General features: G+C 42.7%; 1 protein-coding gene across 1 annotated transcript; it reads left to right on the top strand.

Moving 5' to 3' along the window:
- Positions 1-12,751: 12,751 nt before the first annotated feature.
- Positions 12,752-14,095, top strand: LOC145782360 (uncharacterized protein F54H12.2-like). The gene has a single exon (XM_082594146.1). The coding sequence runs from the start codon at positions 12,752-12,754 to the stop codon at positions 14,093-14,095; it is 1,344 nt and encodes a 447-aa protein (XP_082450272.1).
- The last annotated feature ends 839 nt before the right edge of the window (positions 14,096-14,934 follow it).

The following is a 14,934-nucleotide window of genomic DNA, read 5'->3' as shown; positions in this document are numbered from 1 at the left end:
CAAATTTCGACTCGAGCTTGGACAAATGTTGCCCAAATATGCTTCACAAATTTGAAGGCAGCGCCATACTTTTCTTTTAAGCAAGTTGGACAAGAAAGTGAAGTATCGAGAGCTTCCAGACAGGTTTGCTATATCTTCCTTTCACAATAGCAGCTTTTTAACGAATGCTGCAATTTTATCTGAAATGTCATTTTTATTCGGCCCTTGCATAGAAATGTTCAGTTTGGCGAAGATATCACACAAGTAAAGTAAGCCAATTTCAATAAAAAATTGTTCTGAGTTAAACAATCTGCAAGTGGATTAGTTTCTTGATGGAAAAAAGCCTGAAGTTCATCCACCAATTCGTAGAAGCGTTCAAAGAATTTTCTACGCGAAAGCCACCTGGATGAAAATTAAAAGAGCAAACTCCGATGCGCTGCATTCATTTCTCCACACAGTTTTTTGAAAACTCTTGACTTCAGAGGGCGTGTTTTAATGAAGTTAACAACTTTGATGACAACTGAAACTGCTAATCAAAGGATTAACCTCATCTTTATAAGATAAACTGAATTCAGCTACGAAACGAAACTCTTCTGCGACGCCCTTGGAAAATTAAAACGACGCACCAGGGCGTCGCGACGCACAGTTTGAGAACTACTGTGTTACACCATGGCCACCTAAAGATACGGCCTGATTTGTCACATTTTGCAGAAATTTCCAGGTTTTTCTAACTTTGGGCGAACGTTTAAATAATTTTTTTTTTAATTTAGATATTTACGCTTTCTTTATTCTTTTCCCCAGATGACACAATAGGTTTTACCATCCTCACATGTTGAAAAACAAAGAAATTTTGATTTCGAAGATTTTAGTCAGACTGTTAATTTTCAATAACAGTCTGATTTTGTGTTTTTCAACTTACTTTTTCTCATTTGCTACTGCTTCCCCAAGGCAACAAAAAAGTTTTATGTCATTAGGAAACCGCAAAAAGTAAAAACATCTCAAAAAATGTCAGTCAAGCACTAGCAGTAGCTGTAATCAAAAGCTGCAAAATGTGACAAATCAGGCCGCATTTCCAGGTGGCCATGGTTACACTATAGACACGTAAACACTTAACATCACAAGTGTGTTTTAAATGAGAAATACTTGCCAACATCAATGTGTGAAATAAAAATGCAGTGTTCAAATAAGCTTAACACAGAAAGCGTTGTGCGGCACATGATGATATTCCGACGATAAATACCATAACAATATGAATACAAATGATTTATGCTGACAAAAAGTGTCGCTTCTAAGATTATCTTGTATGTGTAGAATTGGGAAGATCTCTTTTTAAGCACCAGCAGTAATCTGCAAGCATGTTTACGTCCCAGTATCCTTGGTAGCCTACCTTTCTTCCATCTGGCGAAGGTCTTGGTGGAATCTCTCTCCCTGTTCTTCGCTGTAGTTACCACAGTTGTCAGGAAAGTAATTCAAACGCGAACTCAAAAAGTGCATTTTTCACAGACATTCGGGCTCCAAGGGATTGAAAGCTTTCAAGCAGCTCTTTAACCTGTGCTTCATAATTAGGGCTTCTATGCTTTTCAAGGAAGTTTGCAATTACCACTCGAATAGCTGTCCATGCTCTTTTTTCTACTGCACTCATGTGTGCAGTAAAACCTTCGTCTTTGATCAGATCACGGATCTGTGGCCCATCAAAGACTCCTGCTCGTAGCTTCGCTTCAAAGATACGGGGAAATTTCATTTGTAAGAACTTGAAGGTTGGGCCATCTTAATTCAAGTGCCTTGGTATAGTTTTTCATGAGACCAAGTTTAATGTGGAGAGGTGGCAAAAGAATATTTTGTGGATCAACTAAGTAAGCAGATTTGACATTTTTAAAACCAGGTGTAAAACTTGTTGTGGGTGGCCAGCTAATTTGTGTGTAGTGGCGATCATCAGCCCTCGAGTCCCATAGCTAATACCATAACATAGCTAATTTCCAAATAAAATACAACGACTACAGTAGGCTACCATCTAAACTGCACACTAACCTAGCTTGTAAAAACCAGTTCAGATGTTTAACTTTTCAAGCATCAGGTACATTCGTTATGTTCTTCTCATTGTGATGTCACTGAAGTTTCATCAAAAATAATTCAATTGCTAAATCATTTTTATGACATCACAAATATCAGTCGCAAGGCGCTGAAAGCTGAAGTTGTTGAAAATTTCAAATGCAATTTGCCAAAAAACTAGCCCTGATGGAAGAACACGGATAACAGTTTAGGATTCAGCATTAAAAAGTACACTACGAACCGTCAATACTTTAGTACGGTAACCTAAAAATTAACACAGCACACAGCACAGTGTTATCAATATCTTCTTTGTCATCATGAAAAAGGTTAGTAATGTACTCTTCCCAACGTTTCTTCACATCTTTCGGTTCATAGAGAATTTTGCCATCAGAAGATCGAATGCACTTCGAGGTTAATACAGGACCGGTTTTAGATATTAATGCGTATTTCCTTGAACAGTTCCTTCGGGCTGATGTCTTTGAGCCTTTCAATTTTTTCACACTTTTCTTCTAACCAAGAAACCACTGAACCAAACACGCCAAGGAAAAATGTTTGCATTCACACGGTACAAATGCAAACTCTATGTGAGGTAGCAAAAAGTTTGTTGGAAAAAAATTTTGCGGCCCGGTCACCGAGATTGGCAGAGTGAAGTTTCCGATTGTTGAAGTCTTGTTGCCGGGGAACTATTCCGTCTATTCTATTAGATGCCGCTGGATGGAAAGCAGTCCTTAACTGAATGCGTTGCTCAAGCGAGTATTGAATTCATTTAAATTTTCAGCTTCTTTTGCTTTTAAGGAACCTGCAGCTAATTAGGCCCGCTAATTTTCAAACCTCAATATTTTTTTAAATACTGCATAGTTTTGAACGAAACTTGGAATACGGATACATTGGGTCTATCTAAACAACATATCTGTGAAACAAGTTTCTAAGTAAAAGGAGTTGTGAAATATGAAAAAAATTAATCTTAAGCGGGCCTTATTAGATGCATGGGTTGTGAATAAGGCCCGGTTTCAATTTGCACCAAAAGTGATAGAAAAGGTGTAATTTTCAAAATGATTTTCACAATAACAACACCACAAAACAACTTCTAATCGGCAACACAGGCGCAGAACTAATAAGTAAATACACAGAGACAACTATTCCCTCCTACCCCCATGCTCCATTTTTTTCAAAGCGACATGGTGTTTTTAGATGTGGTAGGGATACCAAAGTATCTTGATAGTGAAATTATGATATTTCCATTGCAATAACAAATTGGATTAATGGTGTAACAAGATTTTTTTGGGTTACTCAAGTCTTTAACCCTCACTTTCTCACCAGGGGTGCACAACGGTACAATTTTCTTACCCCATGTGCCCATGAGCCATATTACCAACATTAGCCTAGTCGTGATCATCATTATCAGTGTTAGATCACGAAGCTGTCAAGCTGTCAACGCGGATCAAACACGATGGGTTGGCAATCAAAAACGCACACCTTTTATTGAGTGGTACGGTATAAAGCTCGCAGGCTATGATTTTGATCGTTTGTTGCAATGTTGGAGTACTTGAAGATTCAGTAATCCAATTCTGAATATTTCAGAAAAATAATCCAAGTCAGACTATTTCGGAGAATAATCCAAGGGTATTCAGGAGCGGGAAAATAATCCAGATCAACTCCAGCAATCCAAAAAGATTATTCGAAAACTTTATGTTACATCATGAAGCGCAAGCTGTCAACGTGGATCAAACACGATGGGTTGGCAATCAAAAACGCACACCTTTTATTGAGTACGGTATAAAGCTCGCAGGCTATGATTTTCGAATAATTTTACCACAGCTTCAACAGACAGGCGGTTCTGGTACACAACGTTATACGATCCTAACTTACGGTAGCAGTATACATTACAACTTAACACTTTCAAAGAATAGAATCCAGTCAGTTTCTGTAATATACAGACATCCAAGACTAAAAAACAGTAACACAAAACGACTGCTGCAGCTGCGAAAATGCTGCAAGAAAGACAGAAAGCCGCGAAAAATAACTGCAGCCAGCCAAAGCATATTTATGACGTCACAAAACCTTACCTATTACGTAATACCCTGATACGATGTAACAATCAGTCTTGCTTTAATGAAAAAAAAAGTTTAAATTTATTGGTTTTACTGCATCAGCATGCACATCAGGAAACACGGCCTCGTCACGTTTGTCCATGACCGGCTGAGCTGGTCCTTGGTTGACCAATCCCAAGCTCAATCGGAGATTGAGTGGCTTTGTGTAGATGTAGCAGGCTACAACATCGTCAATGTCTACAAGCCTCCACCTTCGCGGATAACATCAACAGCCATCCCAGTGTTCCCCCACCCCAGCCTCTACGCTGGCGATTTTAACTGCCACCACACTGACTGGGGCTACAACTCCATCAACAACGACGGAGAAAGTCTGGCCGCTTGGGCAACCAACAACAACCTCGCCCTCTTATACGATCCTAAGGGCGTACCGAGCTTCCACTCCGGTCGTTGGAACACTGGCACGAACCCAGACCTGGCTTTCGCAAGTGATGACCCCGATGATCGCCAGCCGGACAGACGTGTGCTAGAGAAGTTCCCAAGGTCTCAACACCGACCCTCGCTAATCACGGCCCCCTTGCTTGCCACACCTATTCCGAGCAAGCCTGTCAAGCGATGGAACTTCAGAAAGGCCGATTGGGAATACTACAGCTTACTCACAAACGAAGCTACGCAGTACCTCCCATCCCCACACACCATCAAAGTGGATGAAGCCTACCAGGACTTCTGTGATGCAATCATATCTGCGGCAAAAGACTCCATCCCGCGAGGTCGACGGAAAAACTACATACCTTGCTGGGATGTGGAGTGCGACAGGCTCTACCGCGACTTCCTCCGTTCCCCCCAGGGCACCGCCACCACCAACTCAGCAACAGCCCTGCTGGCAAGATTGGATTCAAAGAGGAAGAAGCGCTGGACAGAAGCCATAGACTCAATCGACTTCACGCACTCCAGCCGCACAGCATGGAGTACACTCAACAACCTCACTGGCAGATCACGTGCCTCTCGTCGCCAATGCCCCATTTCAGCAAATGCCATCGCCTCACAACTTGTGAAAAATGGAGTGCACAGAACGAGAGACCGTGAATCAGACAAGTCCGTTCTCAAGGAAATGACGGACCTCTGGAAGGTCCCAACACCTGTCGAGGGCAACATCTCTGGTGAGTTTACCCCAGAAGAATTTGCCTCCGCCCTCCAGCACCTAAAGCCAGGCAAATCCCCGGGCCTTGACCACCTATGCCCGGAACTAATACTCCAAGCTGCCCCCTCTATGAGGTCCTGGTTAAAAGACTTCCTTTCCTGCTGCTTGCGTCACCTGCGCATCCCAAGAATCTGGAGAAGAGCCCTAGTGGTTGCAGTCCCAAAGCCGAAGAAGCCCCCAGGGGATCCGAAGAGCTACCGTCCCATCTCTCTGCTCTGTATCCCCTTCAAGATACTCGAAAGACTTATCTACGCCCGTGTCGAACCGATAATAGATCCTCAGCTCCCTCGGGAACAAGCCGGCTTTCGCCACGGTAGATCAACTGTAGACCAGGTCACCCTGATGACCCAAGACATCGAGGACAGCTTCTCGGCAAAAAAGAAGGCTGGCGCCGTGTTTGTCGATCTCACGGCTGCCTACGACACTGTATGGCACAGCGGCCTTACCTGCAAACTACTTCGTCTCCTTCCTGACAGGCACATGGTCCATATGATTATGGAACTTGTGCAAAATCGCAGCTTTACCCTTTCCACCGGTAGCGGCCGACGAAGTAGACTACGTCGACTCAGGAACGGCGTCCCACAGGGCTCTGTCCTGGCTCCCCTCCTCTTTAACACTTACATCTATGACCTGCCTGACACCATCTCCAGGAAGTATGCTTACGCAGACGATCTGGCTCTCCTGCATCCAGCCGGAGACTGGCAGTCAATGGAGAGGAACCTAAGCCAGGACATGTCAACTATATCAACATATCTCCAGAAATGGAAGCTACAGCTCAGCAAGGCAAAGACAGTGTCGGCGGCCTTCCATCTAAACAACAAGGAAGCAAAACGTGAGATCAACATTACCACCGATGACGAACACCTCCCCTACTGCGCCGAACCCACCTACCTCGGCGTAACCCTGGACAGGTCACTCACGTACCGACGACACCTGGAGTCACTGCGCAAAAAACTATCGGCGCGCGTTGCACTTTTGAGGCGGCTGGCGGGTTCCGGCTGGGGAGCTGATGCGAAAACCCTTCGCACAGCTACCTTGGCCCTCGTCCATTCTACCGCTGAGTACTGCGCACCAGTGTGGTGCCGCAGCTCTCACACCCGCCACATTGACACCGCCATCAATGACGCACTACGCACTGTGACTGGATGCCTGCGTCCCACTCCAACGGACTGCCTTCCCATCCTTGCAGGCATCCAACCTGCTGAGCTTCGCCGTAAAGGAGCCATGATTTCCCTTGCTCGTCGCGCACTGGACCCCGACCACCTCCTCCACAGTGCACTCCAGCGCCTACCTGGAGGACAGCAGCGACTGAAATCAAGACGCCCATTTGTGCCCGCCGCACAACAGCTTCTGAACAACGTTGAAGATCTTGGAATAAGTGCGGCACACTGGACGAACTACACATGGAACATGGAGTGGCAAAACAACACCTCCCGACTCCATGATTTCCTACCCGACGTCGATCCCCACCCTCCGGGAATGTCCCTCGCAAGACTTGCGTGGGTCCGGCTTAACCGCCTACGAACCGGCGTCGGTCGCTTTCGTTCAGACATGTGCAGATGGGGCCTGGCTCCCTCACCGGGATGCGAGTGTGGCGCCACAGACCAGACAGTAGATCATGTCGTCCATGACTGCCCAATCCATCAACCACCACATGGAACGCTTGGACTGAAGACCCTGGATGACGAGACTGTAGAGTGGCTGATGACATCATGCCCAAACATATAGTCCCGAAGAACAGCTCATACGACGAAGAAGAAGCATGCACATATCTTTCACATAAAATGCAAAAAAACGGAAGTCAAAGCGGTTTGTTAACTGCAGAGCAGTCTAAAATATGTGAAAATTAATAAAACCACTCAATTTCAGTCCCCCCAAACTTCAACTTTCCGTAACTCAAAAAGTTGTAAACTTTAGGCTGTGAAACTTTATCAGTCAGTCTCAATTCACCATGGCAGCAACCAGAGATTTCACTTTTGTAAGATTTGTAACAACGGAGATCTCGGGGGTGGGCTTTATTACCGGCCGGGCCTTATTAGCTGCAGATGCCTTACAACAAGTAGGGGGAAGGTGGGATGAGTGGAACATGGGGCGACTTGGAACATTACAGTTTTCCAATGAAATGTTTTACTTATAAATCTATGCTGCCACCTACAGTACAGACGGTATGTGCCACACCCTATCACACGTGTTGTTTTCGTTTCATTTGTTCAAAGTTGTGCGGAGATAGGAAGGATGATATGTCTTTCAGTGCTGAGAGTAATTTTTGAGGACGCTAAACAAAGTTTAATAAACTTATAGCTGCGTTTGTCAACAGAAAGTTCTTTTGTGCAATGATTAGCAGTAGTCTTGTACTTTAAGTATTATTGCATAGTCAGTTTTGTTTAAATAAAATGTAGATTGTAAAATTAGATTTTTTCAATGCTTCCATTGATGGGGTGAGTTAGAACAGTGGCTGTGGTGCCAGTTGGAACATGTTCCAACTCACTCCACTGTATAAGAACTTAGAAGTTAAGTTAGGAATAATGTTGAACTGACTATGTTCAGTTACAACCTATTATATTCACTACAACCTTTTCAATTTAGAGTCTGCAAAGCAACACAATTTGAAAATAATGTGTGTTTTTATACGAAACGTTTTTGCAAGCTCATCGCCATAAATAGCCTATATTATTATGTGACATTGCATGCATGTGATCGTAAACAATGACAGCTATTAGCCGGTAAGAATACGGCTCAAGTAGAAAGTATAAGTTTCGACAAATATACACAATAAATTCACGTTTCAACTCGCCCCATTGCATGCTCCAACTCACCCCACTTGAGGTGAGTTGGAGCATTCAGGTTTGAGATGAGTTTATCAAATTTTATTTTTATGTGAGCGTAATAACTCACAACTTTAAAATTTTGCGAAAATGTTTAGTTTCCATTATATATCAATTATGTGTTTCCATTATGTTTCCATTATATATTCCATTATGTTTCCATTATATAGTTTCCATATATGTTCCATTAGTTTCCATTTGTGAAGTTTTAAGAATTTTGAAAAAGTGAAAGCGGTTGTAGAGGCAAAACAATAATTTTTGTTCCAACTCACCCCACCTTCCTCTACATTTTTTTCAATTTACATTACATTTTTTTTAATTTTCAGCTTTTACAGTAACAACTAGGAAGATGCGATTTCCATATTGGTGAGATGATGGCGATTGATTATAGTAGGCTATAGCCTACCGTGTGGTCATCTTGTCTCCTGTCATTGTGGGAACTTGTGCAACTGCAACGTTTGCGTTGTGTATAGCCTATTACTTGCATATTACCAGAGATATTACTACCGGTAGCCTATCACTTGCACATTCTTTTTTCTGACAAATAAATCTTTGATTTGTAACGCTTCTAGTTTGATATGGAAGGCTTCTGGGTTGAGAAGTAGACGTTGCTGGGTTGGAGGACTTGAAAGCAACACTAGATTTGAGAAATCATCTTGTATTGCGTCAGTTGTTGCAGCGATCAGAGCGGATTCAGAAAGCGTCACGTCTTGCCATAAGAAACGTGTTGATCGAAAAAAGGAAGAAGATTACCACACCAGTATGTTTTATAGGCGAAATCAGTCACCCTTGGCGAGTGCTGCCAGACGCAATGCTAATTAAATAATAATTGAAACTTGAAAGTACGGTAGGCTAAACAATTGAATTAAGAGAACTGCACTGCATATGTGGCGGGTGCACAAGATGTGAGACAGCAGTCGGTACATACGTTGGCCCCAGTCAAAACGACGTGGAAACGTAGATGAAACGTCGTGAATGACGAATAAGTAGGTTATGATGTAGTGACTGAAGTTGAATGCTGGGGCGCAACGGTAAACTTCAATGATAGTCAAAATTACAAGTGTGGTAGAATTAAGTAGGCTACACAAACAGGTAAGCTTCCATGGCTGTCCATGCCCTGCCTCCGAAGAGATAGGACTTGACATCCATGGAAGCAAACCAGAAAAGTAAAAAGGTACATAGGCTAAGCGGGGCGCGCGCACGGTTGTGCGAAACAGGCTGTCCGAGAGTCATACTATTAGTTCGAGTATTTTGATGAGAGAGGACGAGACGACAGCAGTTGATTTGGAAGTTCAGTGATGTATATGACGAGCACGACAGCAGTTGAGTTGTGAGTCTGTTGATATAGGACAAATATGACAGGAAAGAGGCCAGCTTGTATAGTTGCAAGCTATGTGACATGCAGCCATTGCATGTTGAAAGTGACGCAAATAGCGGCACTGGTTTGGTTGACGTCACGGTGTGCTTCTGACGTGGAGACTGGAGAAGGCTTGAAACGTCGTGGTGTGCTTCTGACGCAGAGAAGGCTTGAGTAATGAACGATGCAGCAATTGCACGTCGAAGGTGTGTCGCAGGAAGTAACGGCAGACATGGGGTTGACCATGTTGGTTGCGTCGGCGGCTGAGGATAGCCGTATAGGGGGGTCATCTCCGTGGAGGCATCTCATGTTGAGGTATGTGATGAGGGACTGTGCAAGTCAGTGCAAGTCGTGGAGAACATGGAGTGCTATGGTGCCATGTTGGAGTGTTCTCATCAGTGAGTCTGTCGTGACATCATCGTGGTGCTGTATTGAAATCCCTTGAAGTCTCGTATCCCATCTCGCAACAGCCGTGTAGGTGGGCGCGCCTGAAATGAAATTGAGACAGAGTAGCGACCGCTAAGAAAGTGACACATAAGCAGTTCAGACACTTTAAAGCAAAAGGCGATGCATGCAGGCATACAAGTTGTTAAATTTACAAGGAATGAGGTGGTCATGGCGGCAGATGCCGGCTGATGATGGGGAGGAAACTATGAGAGTCGTAGTATAGGTACTGAGTAGGCTCAGCACTCATTAAAAAAAATAGCGACGAGCGCAGGCTAAAGCGGTGTACGAGGCTGTGATGTAGGCTACATACCGAGATAAAATCGGTAGGCTGACAAGTGAGTTTGCAGCATATGAAACAATACAGTAGGTGTAGGTAGCGTATGAGTAGTAAGTAATGACCTATCTCGGACCCCCATATGCCATGCTGTGACGTCACAGAAAAAGCAAACCAAAAACCACTCATGCATGACAATGAATTGTTGTTTGTTTCTATGATGATGCTAAGGTGTTGACGTCATAAAAGGTGTTGAAGCGGAACAGTCCCACTTTTAGTGTAAATTTACCCGCCAAAATTCAAATGTATAAAGAATAAACAAAGAAATGTGAGTATGATTCAAACTCCAGGGTTGCCAGATGCATGGTAAATAAATCTCCAGGGTTGCCAGATCACGTTTTGTGTAAATTCACCCGCCAAAAAAAAATTCAAATGTATAAAAAATAAACAAAGAAATGTGAGTTCTGCAGGGTTGCCAGATGAATGGTAAATAAATCTTCAGGGTTGCCAGATGTATGGTAAACATATTCCATATGAGTGTTCAAGTGTGACAAAAATCACTCATGTGTGACAATGAATTGTTGTTTGTTTCTATGATGACGCTCCAGGGTTGCCAGATGAATGGTAAACATGTTCCACATGAGTGTTCAAGTGTGACAAGAACCACTCATGTGTGACAATGAATTGTTGTTTGTTTCTATGATGACGTCAAGGTGTTCAAGTTCCAGGGTTGCCAGAAGTCCCACTTTTTGTGTAAATTCACCCGTCAAAATTCAAATGTATAAAGAATAAACAAAGAAATTCAAATGTATAAAGAATAAACAAAGAAATTAGAGTAGAACACCGGACGATCAATCTCAACGCACACTATTTGGTGGTGTTTAAAAACCCTAGAGACAATTCTCAGATACTTCATTTGGCAAAGCTAGCTTATCCGAGGCAAACGGGTGTTCTTCAAGAAGCTTTTGCAGACGCAACATCTAAGCCTTTCGTTGATTAACTGTTGGATATTAAACAAAGCACCCTGGAAAAATTTCGATTGTGAACTGACATCTTTCCAGGAGAAACCAATTTCGTATACATCCCCGTTCCTTGATGATGACTGCCCGTTTACAACGACACATCGACACACTCAAACTTCTTTCCAAAGCGAATCCTAATGTTGCTAAGGGGGTTATAAAGTCAGCAGATAACGAATTGATTAAGTGTGTTTGCGATTGTTGCTACAACGTGTTGAAGGGCAACGTCCCCATCTCTTCAAAGCAAAAGGCAAATCTGCTTAAATACAAGAAACCTTTGCGTGAGCTGGCCAAAAAGAAGACCGGTCTTACTAAAAAACGACAGATTATTCAACACGGAGGCTTTCTGGGAGCTCTCCTATCCGCCGTTGTTCCTGCGATCGCTGGGTTGATCGGCACTTTGGCTTCAAAATAACAAGATGGAGAGTGTCAAAAAGATGAGCCTTGTGGAACCACGCCTTCTAGAATCGATGCGAGAAAAGAACATGCAAAAACCTCCTTTGCTGAACGCGATGAGTGATTTGGACTCCAAAATGAATGACATTCTTTCTCGTTCTGATCTGACCACGAGTGAAAAAGTGAAACTCTACGATCAAATCTTGCAGCAGTAGGCTACATTGTTTATCGTGAATGTCAACACTCCAACAAAGATTGTTCTTGAAGAGAAACGACATTTTACTGAGGATGACATATTGGCAGGAGTTGCAAAAACCTACCTCGGAAAAAGTCGTGGTCTTGTGGACTTCATCAAAAACAATTTTTCTCTCGGTTGGAACAAATCAGGCGAACTCACGATTCATGGACAGGCGATTCCTAACTCTAATATAAAACATTTGATTTCGGCTGTCGTTCATAAATCCAAAAACTTTCAACAGACCGGTTTGAAAGAGTTAAAAGAAAAGTTGGGTGAAACTCGCGCTTTTCCTGGTCTCAAAAAGAAGATGACATGGCGCCAGCACGATTGATTTTACTATGACGCCGGGAATCCTGGAAGCTTCGGTGGAGAGGAAAGGCTACGTAGGGTGATCAAGAAACCTGTAAAATCGTGACTCGGCTTTCAAGACGCTTACACACTCCATAAACCGATTCACATACGCTTTCCACGTCGTCGTGTGGTGGTCGGTGGCATCGCAAAACAATTTCAAACAGATTTGATCACGACATCTACAAGGTAGAAGCGATTCTAGGGAAGAGAAAAAAGAATCAAATAAAACAGATCCTTGTAAAGTGGCTCGGTTAGCCTACCTGGACAAGTTCAATTGCTGGATTGACGAAGCGAGTGTTGTGCGTTATGGCTGAGTGGAAAATGTGTGGAAAAAACGTTCCCAGAAGTGAAATAGTCTATTTTTTTCAAATGGTTGTCATTTTGATTGTGATATCATTCAGTCTCTACAATCTGAGTTTAGAAGAGGACCCGCACAAACTTTGGATCATTTTGCTTTCCAATTGTTTAGGGTTGGTTATGCCCCAACCCAAAATAAAATATCCAATCAAAAAATCCAACAGTTTGAAAACACGTAGACCGAAAGCGTCGTATCAAAAGACATTTTCGATGGCTAGCTTGATTCATGAAAAGTCTTGTGAAGGGTTGAAAACCGAGCTGGATTTGTTTGCTGTTCCACCTACCCAAACCAGTTTGGAAAGTGGACATTATGTGGAACATCGCCCGCAATCTACTCTCACCGACAGCGGTCCTGTCGAGTTTTTGATTGTCGAGAAAGGTGACTACTACATCGATTTGGCCAACACCTTACTCGACGTTCATGCTAAAGTGGTCAAAAACGACGGCACAGATTTAGCCGAAAACGATGCCGTTGCTCCGGTTTGCAATTGGTTGCACAGTCTGTGGTCACAGATCAATCTAAGCCTAAACAACACCCAGGTATCTCAATCGAATCACACGTATCCCTACAGAGCTTATTTGGAGACTCTCCTCAGTTTCGGAGGACCTGCAAAATCTTCACAGCTCTCTGCAAACTTATGGTACAAGGACTCCAAGGATAAGTTTGATACGCTCGCTGTTGCAAATGCAGGCTTCAATCGACGCAAGGCGTTGACGCAAGAAAGTCGATCGGTGGACATGATAGGGAAACTGCATCTGGATATGACCTTTCAAAATCGATATTTACTCAACGGAGTCGAGATGAAGCTCAAATTGACTAGAGCCTCTGACGCGTTTTGTCTCATGGGGGCAGGAAAGGTCAAGCTGCAAGAAGTGGCTTTATTCTGTAGAAAGGTCAAACCCAGTGACCCTGTAAGAATCGCCCACATCAAAGCGCTCCAGTCTGGAACAGCCAAGTATCCAATCCGCCGTGTAGAAACAAAAGCTTTTACCGTGCCAAGAGGCAATCTCACCGTCACCAAAGAAAATCTCTTTCTCGGTCAGTTACCAAGAAGGGTGGTGATCGGCATGGTGGACAATGCTTCTTTCAACGGTCTGTCGGCCAGAAATCCGTTTGATTTCAAACACAACTCTGTAAATTTTTTGGCTTTGTATCGTGACGGAAAGCAGATTCCTTCCAAACCATACCAACCTGACTTTGGAAATGGAAAGTATATACGCAGCTACCTCTCCCTATTTACAGGAACAAATCAATATTACGCGGACGAAGGCAATGATATCTCCAGAGCAGAATATCCAAGCGGATATACCCTGTTTGCATTTGATTTGACACCGGACCTTGGTTCGGGGGCGAGTCATTTCGAATTAATAAAGCATGGCAACTTGCGATTGGAAATTCACTTTGCGACAGCCCTACAGCAAACTATCAACGTCATTGTCTATGCAGAGCACGACAATCTTCTAGAAATTGATCGCAACAAAAGTGTCATATTCGACTATTTGGCATTAACTCGGACCAGATTTCAAGGATTTTATTCAATCACTCTTGTCTAAAGTGTGTTTTCAAGGGTGTGTACGTGAGAGACATGTTGCCCCAAGACGTATCTCCCCCTGCTGCCTTTGTCTTCAACACCGACGAAAGCGATCAACTGGGTGAACACTGGGTTGCTGTTTATTTGAATGGTCACAAGCAAGGCGAATTTTTCGATTCTTTTGGTATCCGACCCTACCAGCGTGAATTTATCGATTTCATGCATCTCCACTCGATCGATTGGATTTGGAACCACACCACAATTCAAGGACCTTTGTCGCTTGTCTGTGGTCACTATTGCATGTATTTTCTAATAAAACACTGTCATGGTGTATCCATGAAGGCGATTGTCTCAAATTTTCATTCTGATCTCAATGCAAACGATCGTGCTATTGAAGATTTTGTACGCCAGCGTTATAGAATAAAAATTTAATTTGTACATTTGTTTAGCTTTTTGTTTTTTATTATGTATTTGTGTCTATTACACAGTTGTTGCATTTTTACCTCAATTTCATGTTTGTTTGTTTTTTTTCAACATAAAGTTAGAAAAAAAAATCTTCCTGCTTCACCTTTCAATGCATTTTTTTTTTTAATTCTACCTTTGCACTTAAAATTATATTGCTGTTGTTGCCTAATAAAAAAAAAACAAAAAAAAAATACAACTTGTCAATTTTATTTTATTGCAAAGCACAAAAAGCTAAAATGATGCAGGTGAAAAGAATCAAGTTTCTTTTTGAAATTTGTTCAATAAAAAAGATAAAAAAATACAAGTTAGCAATTTTATTTTATCGCAAAGTGCAAAAAGCTAAAATGATGCAAGTGAAAAGAAATAAGTTTCTTTAGGGAAAAAAAATACAAGTTA

This window comes from Aplidium turbinatum, chromosome 13, assembly GCF_918807975.1.
Source record: "Aplidium turbinatum chromosome 13, kaAplTurb1.1, whole genome shotgun sequence".
Taxonomy (NCBI): Eukaryota; Metazoa; Chordata; class Ascidiacea; order Aplousobranchia; family Polyclinidae; genus Aplidium; species Aplidium turbinatum.
The sequence above is the reverse complement of the archived record's forward strand: the minus strand, read 5'-3'. Positions and strand labels throughout refer to the sequence as shown.